Source organism: Aspergillus niger (assembly GCF_000002855.4).
Source record: "Aspergillus niger supercontig An01".
Taxonomy (NCBI): domain Eukaryota; kingdom Fungi; phylum Ascomycota; class Eurotiomycetes; order Eurotiales; family Aspergillaceae; genus Aspergillus; species Aspergillus niger.
This window is the reverse complement of record NT_166518.1, coordinates 2193784-2209478: the sequence shown is the minus strand read 5'-3', so window position 1 is coordinate 2209478 and position 15695 is coordinate 2193784. Positions and strand designations below refer to the sequence as shown.

The 15695-nt window shown below is 51.9% G+C and overlaps 7 protein-coding genes across 7 annotated transcripts; 3 read left to right on the top strand and 4 right to left on the bottom strand.

The window, feature by feature from the left end:
* Positions 1–178: 178 nt before the first annotated feature.
* Positions 179–1448, bottom strand: An01g09240 (uncharacterized protein; the record flags this gene model as incomplete). The annotated part of the gene is made up of 7 exons (XM_059750407.1): positions 179–497; positions 544–615; positions 668–766; positions 932–986; positions 1034–1139; positions 1242–1306; positions 1352–1448. 7 exons carry the CDS (start codon positions 1446–1448, stop codon positions 179–181), a joined length of 813 nt encoding a protein of 270 aa, XP_059603285.1.
* A 448-nt stretch (positions 1449–1896) lies between these two features.
* Positions 1897–3331, top strand: An01g09230 (hypothetical protein; the record flags this gene model as incomplete). Its single annotated transcript, XM_059750400.1, has 7 exons — positions 1897–2067; positions 2141–2246; positions 2282–2333; positions 2385–2463; positions 2873–3002; positions 3040–3097; positions 3184–3331. 7 exons carry the CDS (start codon positions 1897–1899, stop codon positions 3329–3331), a joined length of 744 nt encoding a protein of 247 aa, XP_059603284.1.
* A 326-nt stretch (positions 3332–3657) lies between these two features.
* Positions 3658–4992, top strand: An01g09220 (uncharacterized protein; the record flags this gene model as incomplete). The annotated part of the gene is made up of 3 exons (XM_001389305.3): positions 3658–4059; positions 4116–4201; positions 4260–4992. The coding sequence occupies 3 exons, from the start codon at positions 3658–3660 to the stop codon at positions 4990–4992; spliced, it is 1221 nt and encodes a 406-aa protein (XP_001389342.1).
* Positions 4993–5194: 202 nt separating this feature from the next.
* Positions 5195–7318, bottom strand: An01g09210 (uncharacterized protein; the record flags this gene model as incomplete). The annotated part of the gene is made up of 3 exons (XM_059750385.1): positions 5195–6662; positions 6736–7177; positions 7246–7318. 3 exons carry the CDS (start codon positions 7316–7318, stop codon positions 5195–5197), a joined length of 1983 nt encoding a protein of 660 aa, XP_059603283.1.
* Positions 7319–8338: 1020 nt separating this feature from the next.
* An01g09190 (uncharacterized protein) lies at positions 8339–9127 on the bottom strand (the record flags this gene model as incomplete). Its single annotated transcript, XM_001389303.3, has 1 exon — positions 8339–9127. The coding sequence occupies one exon, from the start codon at positions 9125–9127 to the stop codon at positions 8339–8341; it is 789 nt and encodes a 262-aa protein (XP_001389340.1).
* Positions 9128–9837: 710 nt separating this feature from the next.
* An01g09180 (uncharacterized protein) lies at positions 9838–13549 on the top strand (the record flags this gene model as incomplete). The annotated part of the gene is made up of 4 exons (XM_059750373.1): positions 9838–9957; positions 10057–10083; positions 10145–10288; positions 10349–13549. 4 exons carry the CDS (start codon positions 9838–9840, stop codon positions 13547–13549), a joined length of 3492 nt encoding a protein of 1163 aa, XP_059603282.1.
* Positions 13550–13992: 443 nt separating this feature from the next.
* Positions 13993–15486, bottom strand: An01g09170 (uncharacterized protein; the record flags this gene model as incomplete). Its single annotated transcript, XM_001389301.1, has 1 exon — positions 13993–15486. The coding sequence occupies one exon, from the start codon at positions 15484–15486 to the stop codon at positions 13993–13995; it is 1494 nt and encodes a 497-aa protein (XP_001389338.1).
* Positions 15487–15695: the final 209 nt, after the last annotated feature.

Here is a 15695-nt window from a genome sequence, read left to right as displayed (position 1 = left end):
GGGGATAGTAGTTATGGTCAGGTTGTGGATGTTTATGAAGGGTTGTTGTTGCAAGTGGAAAGAGGAAACAATATGCCGTCTGGGTCTATCTATCATTACTTTTATAGTGGTAAAAGCTTTAAACGCCATGTTAGGTAAGTAAGTAGTAGAAGGTCACTTAGAACTACTAACTGCACAATTATGCCTTCTCGTTGGGTGACTGTGTCCTTTTCCCTCGGTTATTTCGTATTACCTCCTCCGCCATCGTATGTGTGACAACCACCTCTGTCGTGAGCACGATCCCCGCTGATTCCTGACGTGTTAGTATGTATTCCTCGCTGGTGTGGCTGCCATCGCGGTAGTGGTATTTGGTCGTTGTTGTTCCGTACTTGGAGTTCCTCTGGGCAGCACGGGGATCGCCTTCTTCCAAGTCGTCAGGGTCGAGCACGCTGAGAGGTCTACTGCGGACGGACGGCTGTGGGTAGGATGGGGATATTGATTGTAGTCGATACTGCTTGCTACCGTATGTGTAGCGTCGTGTTTTGCTTTGGGATCCATATGTACCCAGGATTTGACTTGAACAGGGGCTTCAAAGTGGGTAGACTGCCTGCTATAATTCCCATGTTGGATTCGACGCTGTGGTGGGTGTTATTAGTCTGGGTGGCTTGAATTGGGGAGGTTGGCGTACACGACCCAGATTGTGAGGGTGGAGTAATCCCATAGGAGGTCGCCGGTGCGGCCGTAGTTGGGTAGGACGGAGAGCTTGACGATTGCTNCAGNGCAGGCACTGNCGGTTTGTTANAGAGTGTGGTTAATGGGGTGAATGTATTGGTTGCTTACAATATCCCCAGTCCTAATATGCAGACTANCGATGCTTTGNCACGNCAGTTGNCCTGCAGGTGTCTGTGGCTATCAGTCGGAGGGATCATGGAGTTCAGTTAAGAGAACGTACCGTAGCATTATCGCTGGTAGAATGGCAAATATAATATCTGTCAGGATGTTCAGACCTAGAGATCATTAGTCCATGTGCTTACAGATTATGCAAGTTCCCTACCAGTATTGGTGTAGCTCAATTCTAGGAGCTGTGTGGATGTGAAACACTGTGATTTAACATTCTCATCCCAGATTGTCCTGATATCCTTGCACTCAAACATGAGAGTCTGTCATCATTAGAAGACATTCGCAAGAATATGAGAGGGGACAGACAAGGAAGCATATCATTGTATAGAGCAGCATGATCACTGTCAAAGCCATTAGCATACTTTTAATCTCAAAATGAAATAGAGAAGACAGAGCAGGATGGACTGATTGAAACAGCTTCCATCTTCTATGAACATCCAGCATACAGCCAGATGTTTGAAAGGCAACATACCAATGACTACCCAGATGAATATCTTGTAACCCCGTCGCGGGGCAAACCGCAGGAGAAACAGCCCAATGGAAATTTTGACGAGCCCGATTGCCCACATGTAGATACCCTGAGTGGCGAAATTCAGGTGCGTCGCTATCGAGGCCGTATCCTCCACATAAACCGTATGTCTTCCTGCACCATATATGACCTCTGGTATTATCACAGCAAATCCAGCGAGGGACTATGGGCGCCAATGTCAGATTCCAGGCTGCTAGCGCGTCGGGAGGGGGAGGTTACAAGTGCCATTGTCAGCACCATGATATAATCCTAGTCGTTGGTCAGTCTCCAGCTTCCGGCTCCAGATTACCCTATACTCACATCGAGGCCGACATTTCGGATGAAAAACACACGGACATACATCCGGGCTAGGACCGTGAGTAATGCAAAAGCCGTGGTGATCGATGTAGCTGCCAAGATCTGGGGAGCCTGGCTCACATCAGGCAAGCCCGCGCCTCCCAAATGAGCATTTGCCGCCATAATCGCACTCAATCTGGGGTATGCTTGTCATGGCACGACCAGGAGAGCCCAAGGATGATAGAGGGGGTAACTGGGGCGATATAGCATCGGGTCACCCAGATCCGCAGGATCAGAGCTTGCGAAAGCCTTTCACACGAGCTACCGGCCTGTTCTACCCGTCGTTTGCTAGGAATCCTATTCTCAGGAGCGTCGCGATGAAAGTTCAGCGCTAGGAAACTAGAGAAATGCCGAGGAAGCTAGGATTTCTTGCTGCTCTGGGTTCTGGTGGAAAAGGATCCCACTACGAGGATCTCCAATGCTAAAGCTGGGTACCCATTTGCTTCGTTGTCCATGCCGCAATCGACCCGTCGGTTCAGCTGTGCCACTTTTTCTCTGCCAGGTACAATCTGATCATTTGCGCTTAATTTCAGCGAGGGGACCCAGCTAGTCCCGCTGGGAAGGCCTCCAATAGGTCACTATCTCTACAGTATGTCCGAGGCAAATGATTGTACTTCCGGCATCATGAACGGCTGAGCAGGAACCTAACCAATGAGATGGTTCAAGTCCTTGGAGCGAATCTCGAACGCTCAGGTAGAACCTCGGAACGGCTCAACAACGTTTGTAAGTGGAGCTGACATCGTGCCATCCGCGCATCAGCTTGGAGTTCCACACACACTAAACACAGGCCGAACGCGAAACCCCTGGCGAATCCCCTGTAGGAGTACGTGTACTTGAATCTGTTTATTCCTGTCATTGCGGGCGGAAATCTCCGGCGGCACAGCACTTGTTTACTTAGCGTATAAGCTAGATATAGGGTTCATCTAGATATAGATTAAATTCTCTCGCCTAGTCAAGCACCAAGCAAGTTGGACTGGAGATTTCACACAATGAAACATGGCAGGAAAGTTTACTAGTAATTTTGACTTGGAGCATCTCAGAGACAACAGAAATTCGACGTATGCAATGCCCACTGGGTAGACTGGCTCACAATGCTTACTGATTGTCTGTGTTTAGTCTGGGATGGAGGATCACACTTGGACCACAGGCGGGATCGTTCAGGGATCGATCGATGAGCGGGTCAAGCCAGTGAGGGCAGCGATTCCACATTCAGGGCATTGGGGGTTGCTGGGAGGAATCGAAGGATCCGATCCAGCCGGTGAGGAGGGATCCTTAGTTGTTCGAGGAAGAAGAAGAGAGTGGAACCGGTTTGGTGTCAGACAGTCGGACCCGCGAGCCGCCATCGCTTAGCGGGTTCCGTCCCATACCGTATGATACTCACATGTCTCTTCTCCATCTTCTCTTCTCCCAGGAAACTCAACACCGTGTTAACCCTGCAGATACGACATCCTCACTATAAACATCCACTATCCTCGTTCTGCTTTTGATGGCTCAAAGCCTTTCAATCCCACCTCAGCAAACATGATGCACACCACTCATGCAGGACCATCTCCTTTGGTCAACTCTAGCGGAGTCTGGAACCGATAGTGGAGCTGTCAGACAAGTCTAGAGCAGACAGCGCATCGCCCTAACTACTTAGACTGCCATCGCTATTGGAGCTGTTTCGAACTCCATGTTTGCTCGGCCAGCATCCTAGCCCATTAGGGCTCCGTTCTATTTACTCGCCGGCTATCCGATCTCCATCAATGGGATAGCCTCGTGCCCATAGCGAAATACGAACACCTCGGCGATCTAAACAAGGGATGAACACTTAAAGTGTTGGCCATCCCCGTTCGGGGGCCCCTCTTCCTCTGCTCAGGCTGCGTTCCCGTTCTGTCTCTGCCTCTGCCTCTCACTGCCCTCAAGCTAGCCCAATGGTTGCTCTCAAGGCTCTCAGTCTGGGCCTGCTTGCTTCGCAGGCCTGGGCCGTGCCCACAACCTCTCAGACTGCTCTGAGCAGCCCAGCTGCATCCAGCGCTGCCGTGGCTGCCGCAGCTGCCAAGCTCGAGCAATTGTCGAGCTATGCCCTTGACCAGACTCTGGCCAACCTCCCCAGCAGCTCCGAGGACAGCGAGGCTTGCACACGAGAAACCCTGCGGATCCGCCGTGACTGGCGGACGTTCTCGAAGCCCGAGAAGGAAGACTACATCAACTCGGTGCTCTGTCTGCAGGAGCTGCCCTCGCGCACCCCGTCGCATCTGGCTCCAGGTGCTAAGACTCGTTATGATGACTTTCTCGCCACGCACATCAACCAGACTTTAGAGATCCACTACACGGTACACCTTGCTACTTTCTCTACCACCCTCATTCAGAACATTAACAAGTACCTTAGGGAACCTTCCTCGCATGGCACCGCTACTTCATCTACGAGTTCGAACAAGCCCTCCGCGATGAATGCCACTATACAGGCGACTACCCGTACGTCCCTCCCTATTCCCCTCACCCCCAACTTCACCAACTAACCTCAAACCCATAGATACTGGGACTGGGGCTATGACGCCATCCACACAATGGAAGCCTCGGAAGTATTCGACGGCTCCGAAACCTCCATGTCCGGCAATGGCTACTTCATCCCCAACCAGGGGAACATCTCCCTCTACCTAGGCAACTACCCCGCCATTGTCCTGCCCCCGGGCACCGGCGGCGGCTGCGTAACCAGCGGGCCCTTCAAGAACTACACCGTGAACATGGGCCCCGCCGCGCTCTCCCTCCCCGGAGGCAGCACCGCCTCCGTCTCCAATCCCCTCAACTACAACCCCCGCTGCCTGAAGCGCAGTCTCACCACCGCCCTCCTGCAACGCTACAACACCTACCCCCAGATCACCTCGCTTATCCTCGATAACGACGATGTCTGGGACTTCGAGATGACCATGCAGGGTGTGCCTGGGAGTGGGTCGATTGGTGTCCATGGTTCCGGGCACTATAGTATGGGTGGGGACCCTGGTCGGGATGTATATGTTAGTCCTGGGGATCCGGCGTTCTGGCATCACCATGGTATGATTGATCGGGTCTGGTGGATTTGGCAGAATTTGGATCTGAAGAGTAGGGAGTATGCGATCTCCGGGACGGGGACGTTCTTGAATGAGCCGGCTAGTAAGAATACTACCTTGCAAACAGTTGTGGATTTGGGGTATGCGAAGGGAGTGCCCAGGAGGATGAAGGAGTTGATGAGTACGACGAAGGGGCTGTTTTGTTATGCTTATGTTTAGATCAGGGGGGAATGTCGATGTATATACTTTCGGGAGACTGAGAGTGATTGTCCTACTGTAACGAGAATGTAAATATAGTTGTGTGCTGCTGAAACTGCATACTAGTAGTAATTTCTTGAATTTTTACATTAATTGTTCGGCAATCCTAAAAGTATTTGTCCTATCCAATAGATCAATTGTTAGATGTATAGCAATGTAGTATCTAGCATCTCCGCTCCACTCCCTTCCGACTCATACAGATATATTTCACTCCCTTATATGGTTTCACTCCCTCGCCTAGTCCGCGACTCCGCCGCGGATCGATGTTCAGGCTCTCTACCTTGAGCCCCGAGGGAAGCCAGCCACGGACAGAGAACGACACAGCCGCCGAATTAGGCATAAGTGTCGCGTTTAGTTGGGTCTTGGTTTTACGGGGCGCCGAAAGGAAGATGGAGGAATCAGAGTAAGCTCGGCTGGGTGATTGTTTCTGCGACTGTGACTGTGACCGGGGAAGTGACGGTGGAGGTTGCGGCGAAGATGATTGAACGGGGGGTGTTAGCGTCTGGGATTGTTCGGGTTCAGGAGTAGGCGTATGTTCGAGTTGTTCGGGATCCTCGGGGTTCAAGGAAAGGTGTTCAGCGGGCGAGGAAGCTGAGGCTTCTGCTTCTGCTGCCGCTGCCGCTGCCGCTGCGCGGGAAGAAGATTTCTTGACAACCTTCTTCTTCTTCTTTTTCTTAGTCTTGCGTTTCGTCGTGTCTGCTTCAGGGTTCTGGTAAGACGCGCTGGCGTCGTAGTAGCCCTGCAGGAGGTTGGTGTCTGCGTCGAGTTCTTCGACGTCGTCGTCCAGCTCGTCATCCGCGTAGTGTCCTACGACGGTGCACCGGAGTGTCGCCGTTCCGGAGATTGTGCCGGCATCTTTAGTCGGCACGCGCCATTCTAATACGCCGTTGCCCGGTGAGAATAAAGCCTCTCCTCGGCTGGCTTGCATGTCTGTGATGTTCCGGACCGACTTCGGGATCGGGACGCTCACCACAACCTCTTCTAGCACTGGCGCCGAGGAGTTGCCGCCTCCACCCCCGAGGAAAGAGGGTGTAGACGTGCCTGATCCGCTACGCCCGACCCCAGGTCGGTTAGAGGATGAGTATCCCGGGAAGTTTGTGTTGAGAATAAGGCGGACCTCGAAGTCTGAGCCAGTCGGCCCAAGCGATTTACGGATGTCCACAATAGCCGGCAAGAAAAGCTTCTCCATATGACTCGGGGGTTGATCAAGTGTAGGGTCTGTTGGCATGAGGTCCACCTCGTATCCGGCAAGAATGAACCGACCGTCTGGTGGTACAAAACTGAGCTCGCCAGGGTGCTCCCGCCAGCGCGCCAAGCGCACACATGGGTGAAATACCGGCAGCTCCAGCTTGCGTCCCAAGGCTTTCTGACCACCGGGCGCTGTTAACGAAAGAAGCAGATCGGGTACACCGGATATTTTGGCGGTGAAGGCGATAGTACCGGAAGACATTGCAGAGAGCAGTCGTCCTGATGGCGCCATCGTCACGGAAAGTGACTCAATAATATCAACATATAGCTCGTTGGAAGTGTGTCTTACTCCGGACTTTCTCCAGGGGATCGCAGGTCCTTGGGTCGCGGCGGCGGCTGATTGCTTCATGGCACTGGGTTGTCCCAGAATCGGTGTGGATGACCTGCGCATAACGAAGGCCGTCAGTTCACTGTAAATAGTATGGTGACCTCCATCCCGTAACGGTGGGCACTCACCCAGGCAATCCAACGCCGCCTAACAGCTTCCCCATCCACCCCGGCATTTCCACTACCTCCTGTAGCGCATTGGGCTCTGTATTGCAGACAATCCCCGCATCGCACATTTCGTGCAGAAGCTGTGCAACCACATCATAATTCGCCTGGATCTTGGTGGAAAGCAAAGGTGCCCCGACGAAGTCCTCGAGAACATCAACAACCCGATGAATGAATTCCAGGGCAAGCAGCGGTTCCGTGTCAACCTCGGACAGCGCCAAAAACAGTAGGTTGGACTGCACTACCGAAAACACTGTCACCGGCGGAGTTGTATTTGGAAAGTAGATGAGTGATGGGCGCGGAGCTGCATAGGCATTATAGAGGGGAAGAATGGCCGATGCGGAGGGCGGACGGGAGCGATAGACCTGCTCGACGATCGGATTGCTGGAAGAGGACAGGTCAGTGACTGCTGGTAGTCAGAACATTGGAGGGAACTGCGTGCCTCTGCTCATCATAGATATAGAGCGCATCAACCTGGCCGCTCATGATGGCGAAGGCAACCTATCCCGACCGGTGGGGGCGTAACGTAGTAGGCAGAGGTGGTCATGGTGCAGCAATGATGGTCGGTGATCTATCGGCCCCCATTTAGTGGAGTCCAAAAGCCCCTCGTTCTGCCGCCGATCCCCGCCTTCTGATGCATTTCCTTTGAATTGCTGCAGCTCGCCGCAACAAGCTAGTCTCCTTGATCGAGACTCGTCTGGACTGCTCTCTAATAGACCTTTCTTGGCTTTCGTTGATTCTAGAACAATGTCTCCCTCTATCCAGAATCACAGCGCCTTGGATGTCCAGCCCAAGGATGCGAAGCGTGCACTTGCGGAGGACGCATATGATGACTGCCTGGCGTGCAGAGTTACTGGTAGGCTACTTTTTGTTTCCGGGCGTTCACTATGGTACTATAGCTAATCCGATGACTTACAGGATCTGCTGCATTCGTCGGCCTCGGTGTGTATAGCTACTACACAGGAATGAAGAACCTCAAGATGCAAGAAAAGGCAATCATGCAAAGCGCAACAAAGTATAAGATGGGATCTCGACAACTCGGGATCTTCACCATCTCTGCGACACTGGTTGGAATGGGATTATGGAGAGCCTTCAACTGATGAAGCCGGGAAATTTTGTATATTATGTACTTTATACCATATTCTACTCAGGCGTTGGGTCTTTCGTTGACGGGAATGCACATCAACTTAGTCAAGCGCTTCACAATTCACAAAACATGTGCAAAACATTATATAGAAAGGATCGTACGATTAATATATCACTAGCCGCCTCACCGGGTATCGCCATGTCTGATAACCTCTATATTTAATAGTAATGATGACCGAAGAAAATGGGGATATGAAAAGGAGAAGATGTAAACAAAGAGAATATGAGCACAAGGATAGGATGAAGATGACTTAGGAAAAATGATCCGTGGCCCACCAAAGGGCCACATGCAATACTCCTACTAATGCACCGAAAAAAAAAAAAAGAAAAGAACAGCAAAAAGAAAGAAACACAAGAAATGCAATCGAACGCTGCGTGACCGTAAGAATATATGCTCGTCTATTCGTCGATACCATATTTTCTAGGTGAAGCGGCCACGTTTGCCGCCCCCAAACATGTCTCGATTGCCTAGACCAGACAAGTCGAAGAAATCGGGTACGTTCATCTTTCGTTTGGAGCCGATGCCGACGGATGGTTCAAGAGGGGACGATCGAGTGTTCGAGCGGGTGAAGTTATTATGACGGTTCTGTTGACGAGAGTTTCGAGGCAGGACGGAGACGCTGACCGGGGCACCATCTTGAGACGCCGGAGTCGAACTGTCTGTGGTTTGCATGTCCAGGTCTTGTTCTGGGAATTGCGGAAAGGTGGGCCCGGCAGTAAACGTAAAGATAGTCGGACGATCGAAGTCGTTTGTTTCAGAGGCATGAGGGGGAGAAGGTGCTGGAGGCTGTTGCTGCGGCGGCGCTGGAGCTTGCTCCTCCGATGATAACTTTGAAGGCTGTCGGATCGGTTCGGATTCTGGCTGTACCTTGCGGGCTGCAGCCGGCGTTGCGCCTCTGGTTTGTTTCTCAACCTCATCGTCGTCGCTAGGGGCACCAGTTCCATCACTCCGTTCCGTGGCCCATTGCCGAACTTTCCAGCCCTCCCCGTCCCCAAGACCGAGGTTCTCCCGGTCTAGGAAGTGTAGTAGATCCTCAATTGCTTCTTGGTATCCAGCTTGCTTGGCTTGCGACTGTTCGTAAACAGCGTTCTTGTAGAGGTTCGTGACGGAGAGAGCAGCAGCCTTGAACGACTGTAGGAGCTGCTCAGGAGGTTGCGGCCGAGGCGTCGAGCTCGGCAGTGACGTGTTTAGGGATCTCATCGAGTCCATGGTGTGTGGTGTGGTGGCAGAAGCAGTCTGCCTGGGAGACTTTGACAATAAATACTAGCGTTGGCGTCACTAGGAGGGGTGACTTGAACCGTGCTTCTGGGAAACAGGGGGTTAGGCAAACTCCGAGGCAACCCCAAGAAAGATCAGGAAGAGGCAGATATGACTGATAGTCTGGACTGAAAGAGACGGGCCCAAAGAGGGGGCGTTATAGAGGGAAAACGAGAAGATCCGCAGGCAAACAATGGACGTTGGCTGGCGATGACCGTTCGGAAAGGACGCTGGCGCAGCTGATCTTTCTTTGCGTCTGTCCCGGTAACGTGACCCACAGCGGGGAAACTGGTCTTCCGCCCCCTGCTGACTCAGAAATGAGTCAGTTACGCCCTCGCGTCTCCCGTCCAATGAGCGCGTCCCCTGGCCGCGCTTCTCCGACGAAATTCCATTTGCCATCCCATGAGCGCGACTGGCGGTGCTTCTTCGTCCTTTCATCATCCGTCACTGTTTGTTCTTTACGCACCTCCTTTGTGCGCACCCCCCCCCCCGACTTCAATTTCTCCCACCAGATCCTCTACAGCTATATTTCCGAGAGTTAGTGGGTCTTAAATATTATCAGGGTTCTTATCGATAGCTTCCTACCTGGGTTGTCTTATTATCAACTCGTGTCCCGCTTTGTATAGTACCAAACAGCTGCGCTCGGTGCGCTGTGGTTGGTGATGGCTCCCTCAGTTGAACCGACTCCCGACTCGCCATCACAGGCAGATACCCCCATGACAGACGCGAATGCTGAGCCTGTCACGTCGGTGCCCGTGGATAGCGCAGACGCGCCGATGACGGTGAGTTAGCGCAAACCCCCTCTTTGCGCCATGCACGATCTTGATGCGCGTCCTTGGTTGATTGGCAAAGCGCTCCTGCTGACAAGCTTCCTCATGTAGGGCTACCAAGACACTCCGGACTACACGGTAAACGCGACTCGACTCCTCAGCGATCTCCCTAACGTACGATCCGACTAACACGAATTAGGACTCGGATACGAATCCCAATACCACGGCGAGCAGTGTTGCAGGCGACGCAGCGCCTTTGGATGGCCGGAGACGGAGGTCCGAAGCTTTTCACATGAGAAAAAGTATTTTGGGCAAGAAGCATGGTCGTTTGGATGAATCAAAGGTACGCCAAAGTAATGGTCATGCATCAATATTTTGTCGCTTACGGTGCGTGCTACCATAGGAAGATGACTCAATCCGACGATTTCGCTACCTCCTCGGTTTAACCGATCTATTCCGTCATTTCATCGAAACCAACCCTAATCCGCGGATCAAGGAGATCATGGCCGAAATTGACCGGCAAAATGCCGAGGAGGAGGCAAAGGCCAAGAAGAAGGGCTCGTCGCGCTCAGGTGGTGCAGGCGGTGATAGGCGTCGCAGAACCGAGCAAGAGGAAGATGCCGAGCTGTTGAAGGATGAAAGAACCGGCGGCGAAACCAACACGGTCTTTCGGGAATCCCCGCCCTTCATCAAGGGAGAGATGCGCGATTACCAAATTGCGGGATTGAACTGGCTTGTTTCGCTGCATGAGAACGGTATTTCGGGTATTTTGGCGGATGAGATGGGTTTGGGCAAGACTCTGCAGACCATTTCTTTCCTCGGCTACCTCCGACATGTATGCGAGATCACCGGCCCGCACCTCATCGCTGTTCCGAAATCTACCCTCGATAACTGGAAGCGGGAGTTTGGAAAATGGACACCCGAGGTCAATGTGCTTGTTCTTCAGGGTGACAAGGAACAGCGACACAAGTTGATCAATGAGGAGCTCCTCGACGAGAACTTCGACGTTTGTATTACCAGTTACGAGATGATTCTTCGAGAAAAGGCGCACCTTAAGAAGTTCGCTTGGGAGTACATCATCATCGACGAGGCTCATCGGATCAAGAACGAGGAGTCTTCACTGGCGCAAATTATCCGTGTCTTCCACTCCAGGAACCGACTACTGATCACCGGTACCCCACTTCAGAATAACCTCCACGAGCTTTGGGCCCTCCTCAACTTCTTGTTGCCGGATGTTTTCGGTGATTCGGAAGCATTTGACCAATGGTTCTCCGGGCAAGACTCTGATCAGGATACGGTCGTACAACAACTCCATCGCGTTCTGCGACCTTTCTTGCTTCGCCGTGTCAAGAGTGACGTCGAAAAGAGCTTGCTTCCCAAGAAGGAGGTTAATCTATACGTCCCCATGTCGGAAATGCAGGTCAAGTGGTATCAGAAGATTCTCGAAAAAGATATCGATGCGGTCAATGGCGCTGCCGGCAAGCGTGAGTCAAAGACCCGTTTGTTGAATATCGTCATGCAACTTCGCAAATGTTGCAACCATCCCTACCTTTTTGAAGGTGCTGAGCCTGGCCCTCCCTACACCACCGATGAACACCTCGTTTACAATGCTGGAAAGATGACGATCCTTGACAAGTTGCTGGCGCGTATGCAGAAACAGGGAAGTCGCGTACTCATCTTCTCCCAGATGAGTCGTGTCCTTGATATCCTCGAAGACTACTGTGTTTTCCGCGAATACAACTACTGCCGCATCGATGGTACAACGGCCCATGAGGATCGAATTGCTGCTATCGATGAGTACAACAAGCCGGGCTCGGAGAAGTTCATCTTCCTGCTCACAACAAGAGCGGGAGGTCTGGGTATCAATCTGACGACGGCGGATATTGTCGTTCTCTTTGATAGTGACTGGAATCCTCAGGCGGATTTGCAAGCAATGGACCGTGCCCACCGTATCGGACAGACGAAACAGGTCGTGGTATTCAGGTTTGTTACAGAGAATGCGATCGAAGAAAAAGTCTTAGAACGTGCCGCACAGAAACTGCGACTCGACCAGCTTGTCATCCAACAGGGACGTGCCCAGCAGCAGACCAAGAATGCCGCGTCTAAGGAAGAATTGCTGGGTATGATTCAGCACGGAGCTGCCAATGTCTTCAACACTCAAGCCAACACCACCATATCTGCGGAACACCAGATATCCGAAGATGATATCGATGACATTTTGCGGAAAGGCGAGGAGCGGACTGCGCAATTGAACAAAAAGTACGAAAAGCTTGGTATCGACGACTTGCAGAAGTTCAGTTCCGAAAGTGCGTACGAATGGAACGGCAAAGACTTCACTGATCGCAAGAAGGACATTGGTATTAACTGGATCAACCCGGCAAAGCGAGAGCGGAAGGAACAGTTCTATTCTATCGACAAATACTATCGCCAGGCTTTAGCTACTGGTGGTAGAACGGCTGATCCCAAGCCTAAGGTTCCTCGGGCGCCAAAGCAAATCACCGTCCATGATTGGCAGTTCTTCCCGCCTGGGCTTCAAGAGCTGCAGGAGAAGGAGACGGCCTACTTCCACAAGGAGATCGGATACAAGGTTCCTCTGCCTGATGGGCCCGAAGAAGAACTTAGCGAGCGCGAAGCTGAGCGTGATCTTGAACAACAGGAGATTGACAATGCAGTGCCACTAACGGAGGATGAACAGGCGGAGAAGGCGAAGATGTCTGAAGAGGGCTTCTCCAACTGGAACCGCAGAGATTTCCAACAGTTCGTGAACGGTTCCGCCAAGTTTGGCCGCACTGACTACGTTGGAATCGCCACCGAGGTAGACAGCAAAGAGCCGGAAGAAGTTGAGGAGTACGCGCAAGTATTCTGGGAGCGGTACACGGAAATCCAAGATTATCCCAAGTACCTCCGTGTCATCGAGCAGGGTGAGGATAAACTGCGGAAGATGAACCACCAACGCAAAATGTTGCGCAAGAAGATGGAAATGTACCGCGTACCACTCCAACAGGTCAAGATCAACTACACTGTGTCTACCACCAACAAGAAGGTCTATACAGAAGAGGAGGACCGGTTCTTGTTGGTAATGCTGGACAAATATGGAGTCGATGGTGAAGGTCTCTACGAGAAAATCCGCGACGAAATCCGCGAGTCTCCACTATTCCGATTTGATTGGTTTTTCCTTAGTCGGACCCCAGTCGAGATTGGACGTCGGTGCACCACCCTGCTAAACACCGTGGCAAAGGAATTTGAAACTGATGGAAAGGCCAACGGTGAGAGCGGCAAGGGCCGGGGACGTGACCGTGACGACGATGAAGCTGAAGAGGATGAGGCCCCACCCGCCAAGAAGAAGACGAAGGGCGGTGCAGTTGTAAGTTGCCTTGTCGTTCCTATCAACATAACCATATTGGATAGCTCGGCTAACAAACCCACAGAACAAGCAAGTCAAGGCCGTCAAGGGTGGCAGCAAGGCAAATTCTACTTCAACATCGCGGGCAGCCAGTGTCTCTTCAAATGCGGCACCCAAGTCCAGGAGTCGCAAGAAATGATCTCTTCCTGTAATCGGGGGCCTAGGTGGACGATGACGAGGATTGTTACGACTATTCTGTAGACTGTTTGGGAAGCCTTTCTTGATGGAGGAGGGTTTGTTGGTTCTATTTTATTCCATATATGTCGGTCCGGCGTTGCCAGATAGATGCCATTGTAGTTTTATGATTCATCTTCAATCTCCTTCGCTTTTTGTAAAATGACACCTTGTTGTTCAAAAAGACCTTTTGGCTGTTGTCTTCCATCACACAGTGCGCTCGAAGTCCTAACATGGTCATCCAGTAGATTATTCCGCCAAGTGACTGAAGTTGAAGGTTCAAGAACAGGGACAAGAACTCTCGATACCCTAACTGATCATGTTTACTTAGTTCGTACGGAAGTCCTAATGGATTCACCCACGTTTGAGAAAAGCCTCTCAGTATATTAGTATGCTATGGATTTATGCTATGCGATTAAGGCGTATGTATACATATGTCTCGTTTACATAATTGTACAGATGTTCATTCCTCACCAGACCCTAGTATCCTCCTTCTTGGCCAATGAAACCGGCACCCGAAGGAACATATTCATCAACAAAGCAGCCGCAACGCTAACATTGAGGCTGTCCACTCTAGCAGGATCTGACTCCGCGCCCAACTCTGGGCTGAATTTAGCGCCAGGGATGCCAATGACAGCATCTGCCTGGGAGAGGATATGGGGGCTTAGCCCCGTGCCCTCACTGCCCATCATAATAACACTCGGTGCCTGGGCGACAGGGGCACCATTCCCAAACTCGGCAGGGTCAATATAAGTAGATGTAGATCCCTTGCCGGGGGCATCAGCGGCGTAAAACCGCCACCCGTTATCTTTTGACCGTCGAATGAAATCGACTTCGTTTCGCACGTGAAGAAGAGTCATAAGTTCTGCGGCCCCCGCAGATGCCTTGAGAACTACTGGGGATATCTCTGCTGAGTTTCGGCCCGCGAAAACGATAGCGTCAGCTCCCAAGTAGTAGGCGGAGCGAATGATGGCGCCGAGATTCCCAGGATCGACGATGCCGTCGAGTAGTATAACAACAGGGTATCTCTTTCCAAAGGTGTTGTTGATGTCAACCGTGTTGTTCGTGGTATTTACCTGTGCCTCTTCCCGCGATTGCGCTCCCAACTCTAGGCCGAAGTTGTCCGCCTCCGGAGATGGAACGGGCCTGAAGTTTTGCACTGGCAACCGAGGTAAAGGGGATACCTCAAGAATACAGCCTTGATGAGGTCGACCATCACTCATCTGGTCGAGTAACCGGCCCCAGCTTGCAAAAGCCATTTTGACCGTCACGTTTTTCAGAAGTGCCAGTTTTCGTAGAGCCTTTTTCTCCGGGGATAGTTCTCGACCCTCTGATTGATAGATGTAGAGTTTGTATATCCGGCGACGGCTGCAGCGTAATGCAGCCATACATGCGGAAATTCCATAAACAAACTGCGATGCAGGCGTAGTGTAAGGTACTGAGCTTGGAGGTCGGACTAGGCTTTTGACTTCTTCAGGGAATTCATCAGTGGGCCGATGAACGACTTTGCGAGCCGGGCGAGCCGGGCCCCTGCTCTGATATTCCTGGGATAATGCGCGGAGACCCCCATTCCTGATGTCCTGATCGTCGCCGACATAATCAGGGTCCTCCCTCATACCGTCCTTATTCTTCCGTCCCGGTGTCTCTCTTTGATATGCGCGAGGTAATGCGCGAAATTTCCCTGTCTTGATAAATTCTTCCTTATCAAATGCAGCTCCAGACCTCTGTCCCCTCGCCTCTGGGCGTTTGTCATGCTTGGCTGTGTTTCTGTTGCGCCGGTCGTCCCGAGCATCGCGGACAGTATTGCGTCGTTGAGGTACATCATCGACATATTGTGACCTGCGGATGCCCCGGCCAATGGCCGAGTTCAGTGATGCATGTCTGATGTGGTGCAAATGAGCTGACGGTGCTATTGAGGGTCGAAGGTAAGCTCGAAGAGAGGTGAGAGACGACTGGAGAGACATGGTAATTCAAAGAGCTGTAACGGACAGCAAAGATAGGCTTAGCGAATTTAGAAGCCCTCTCTTGCCATCCACTCTGCGACAATGAGCTTGAATACGGTGAGAATCCTGCTGGCCTTAGGAGATGTATGCTAGGCGGAGAGTGCAGCTGTAGCGCCTCATGCAACGACGATCTCCGCCTTTTGGGGGTATTTTTTCTCCTCACCGCCCGA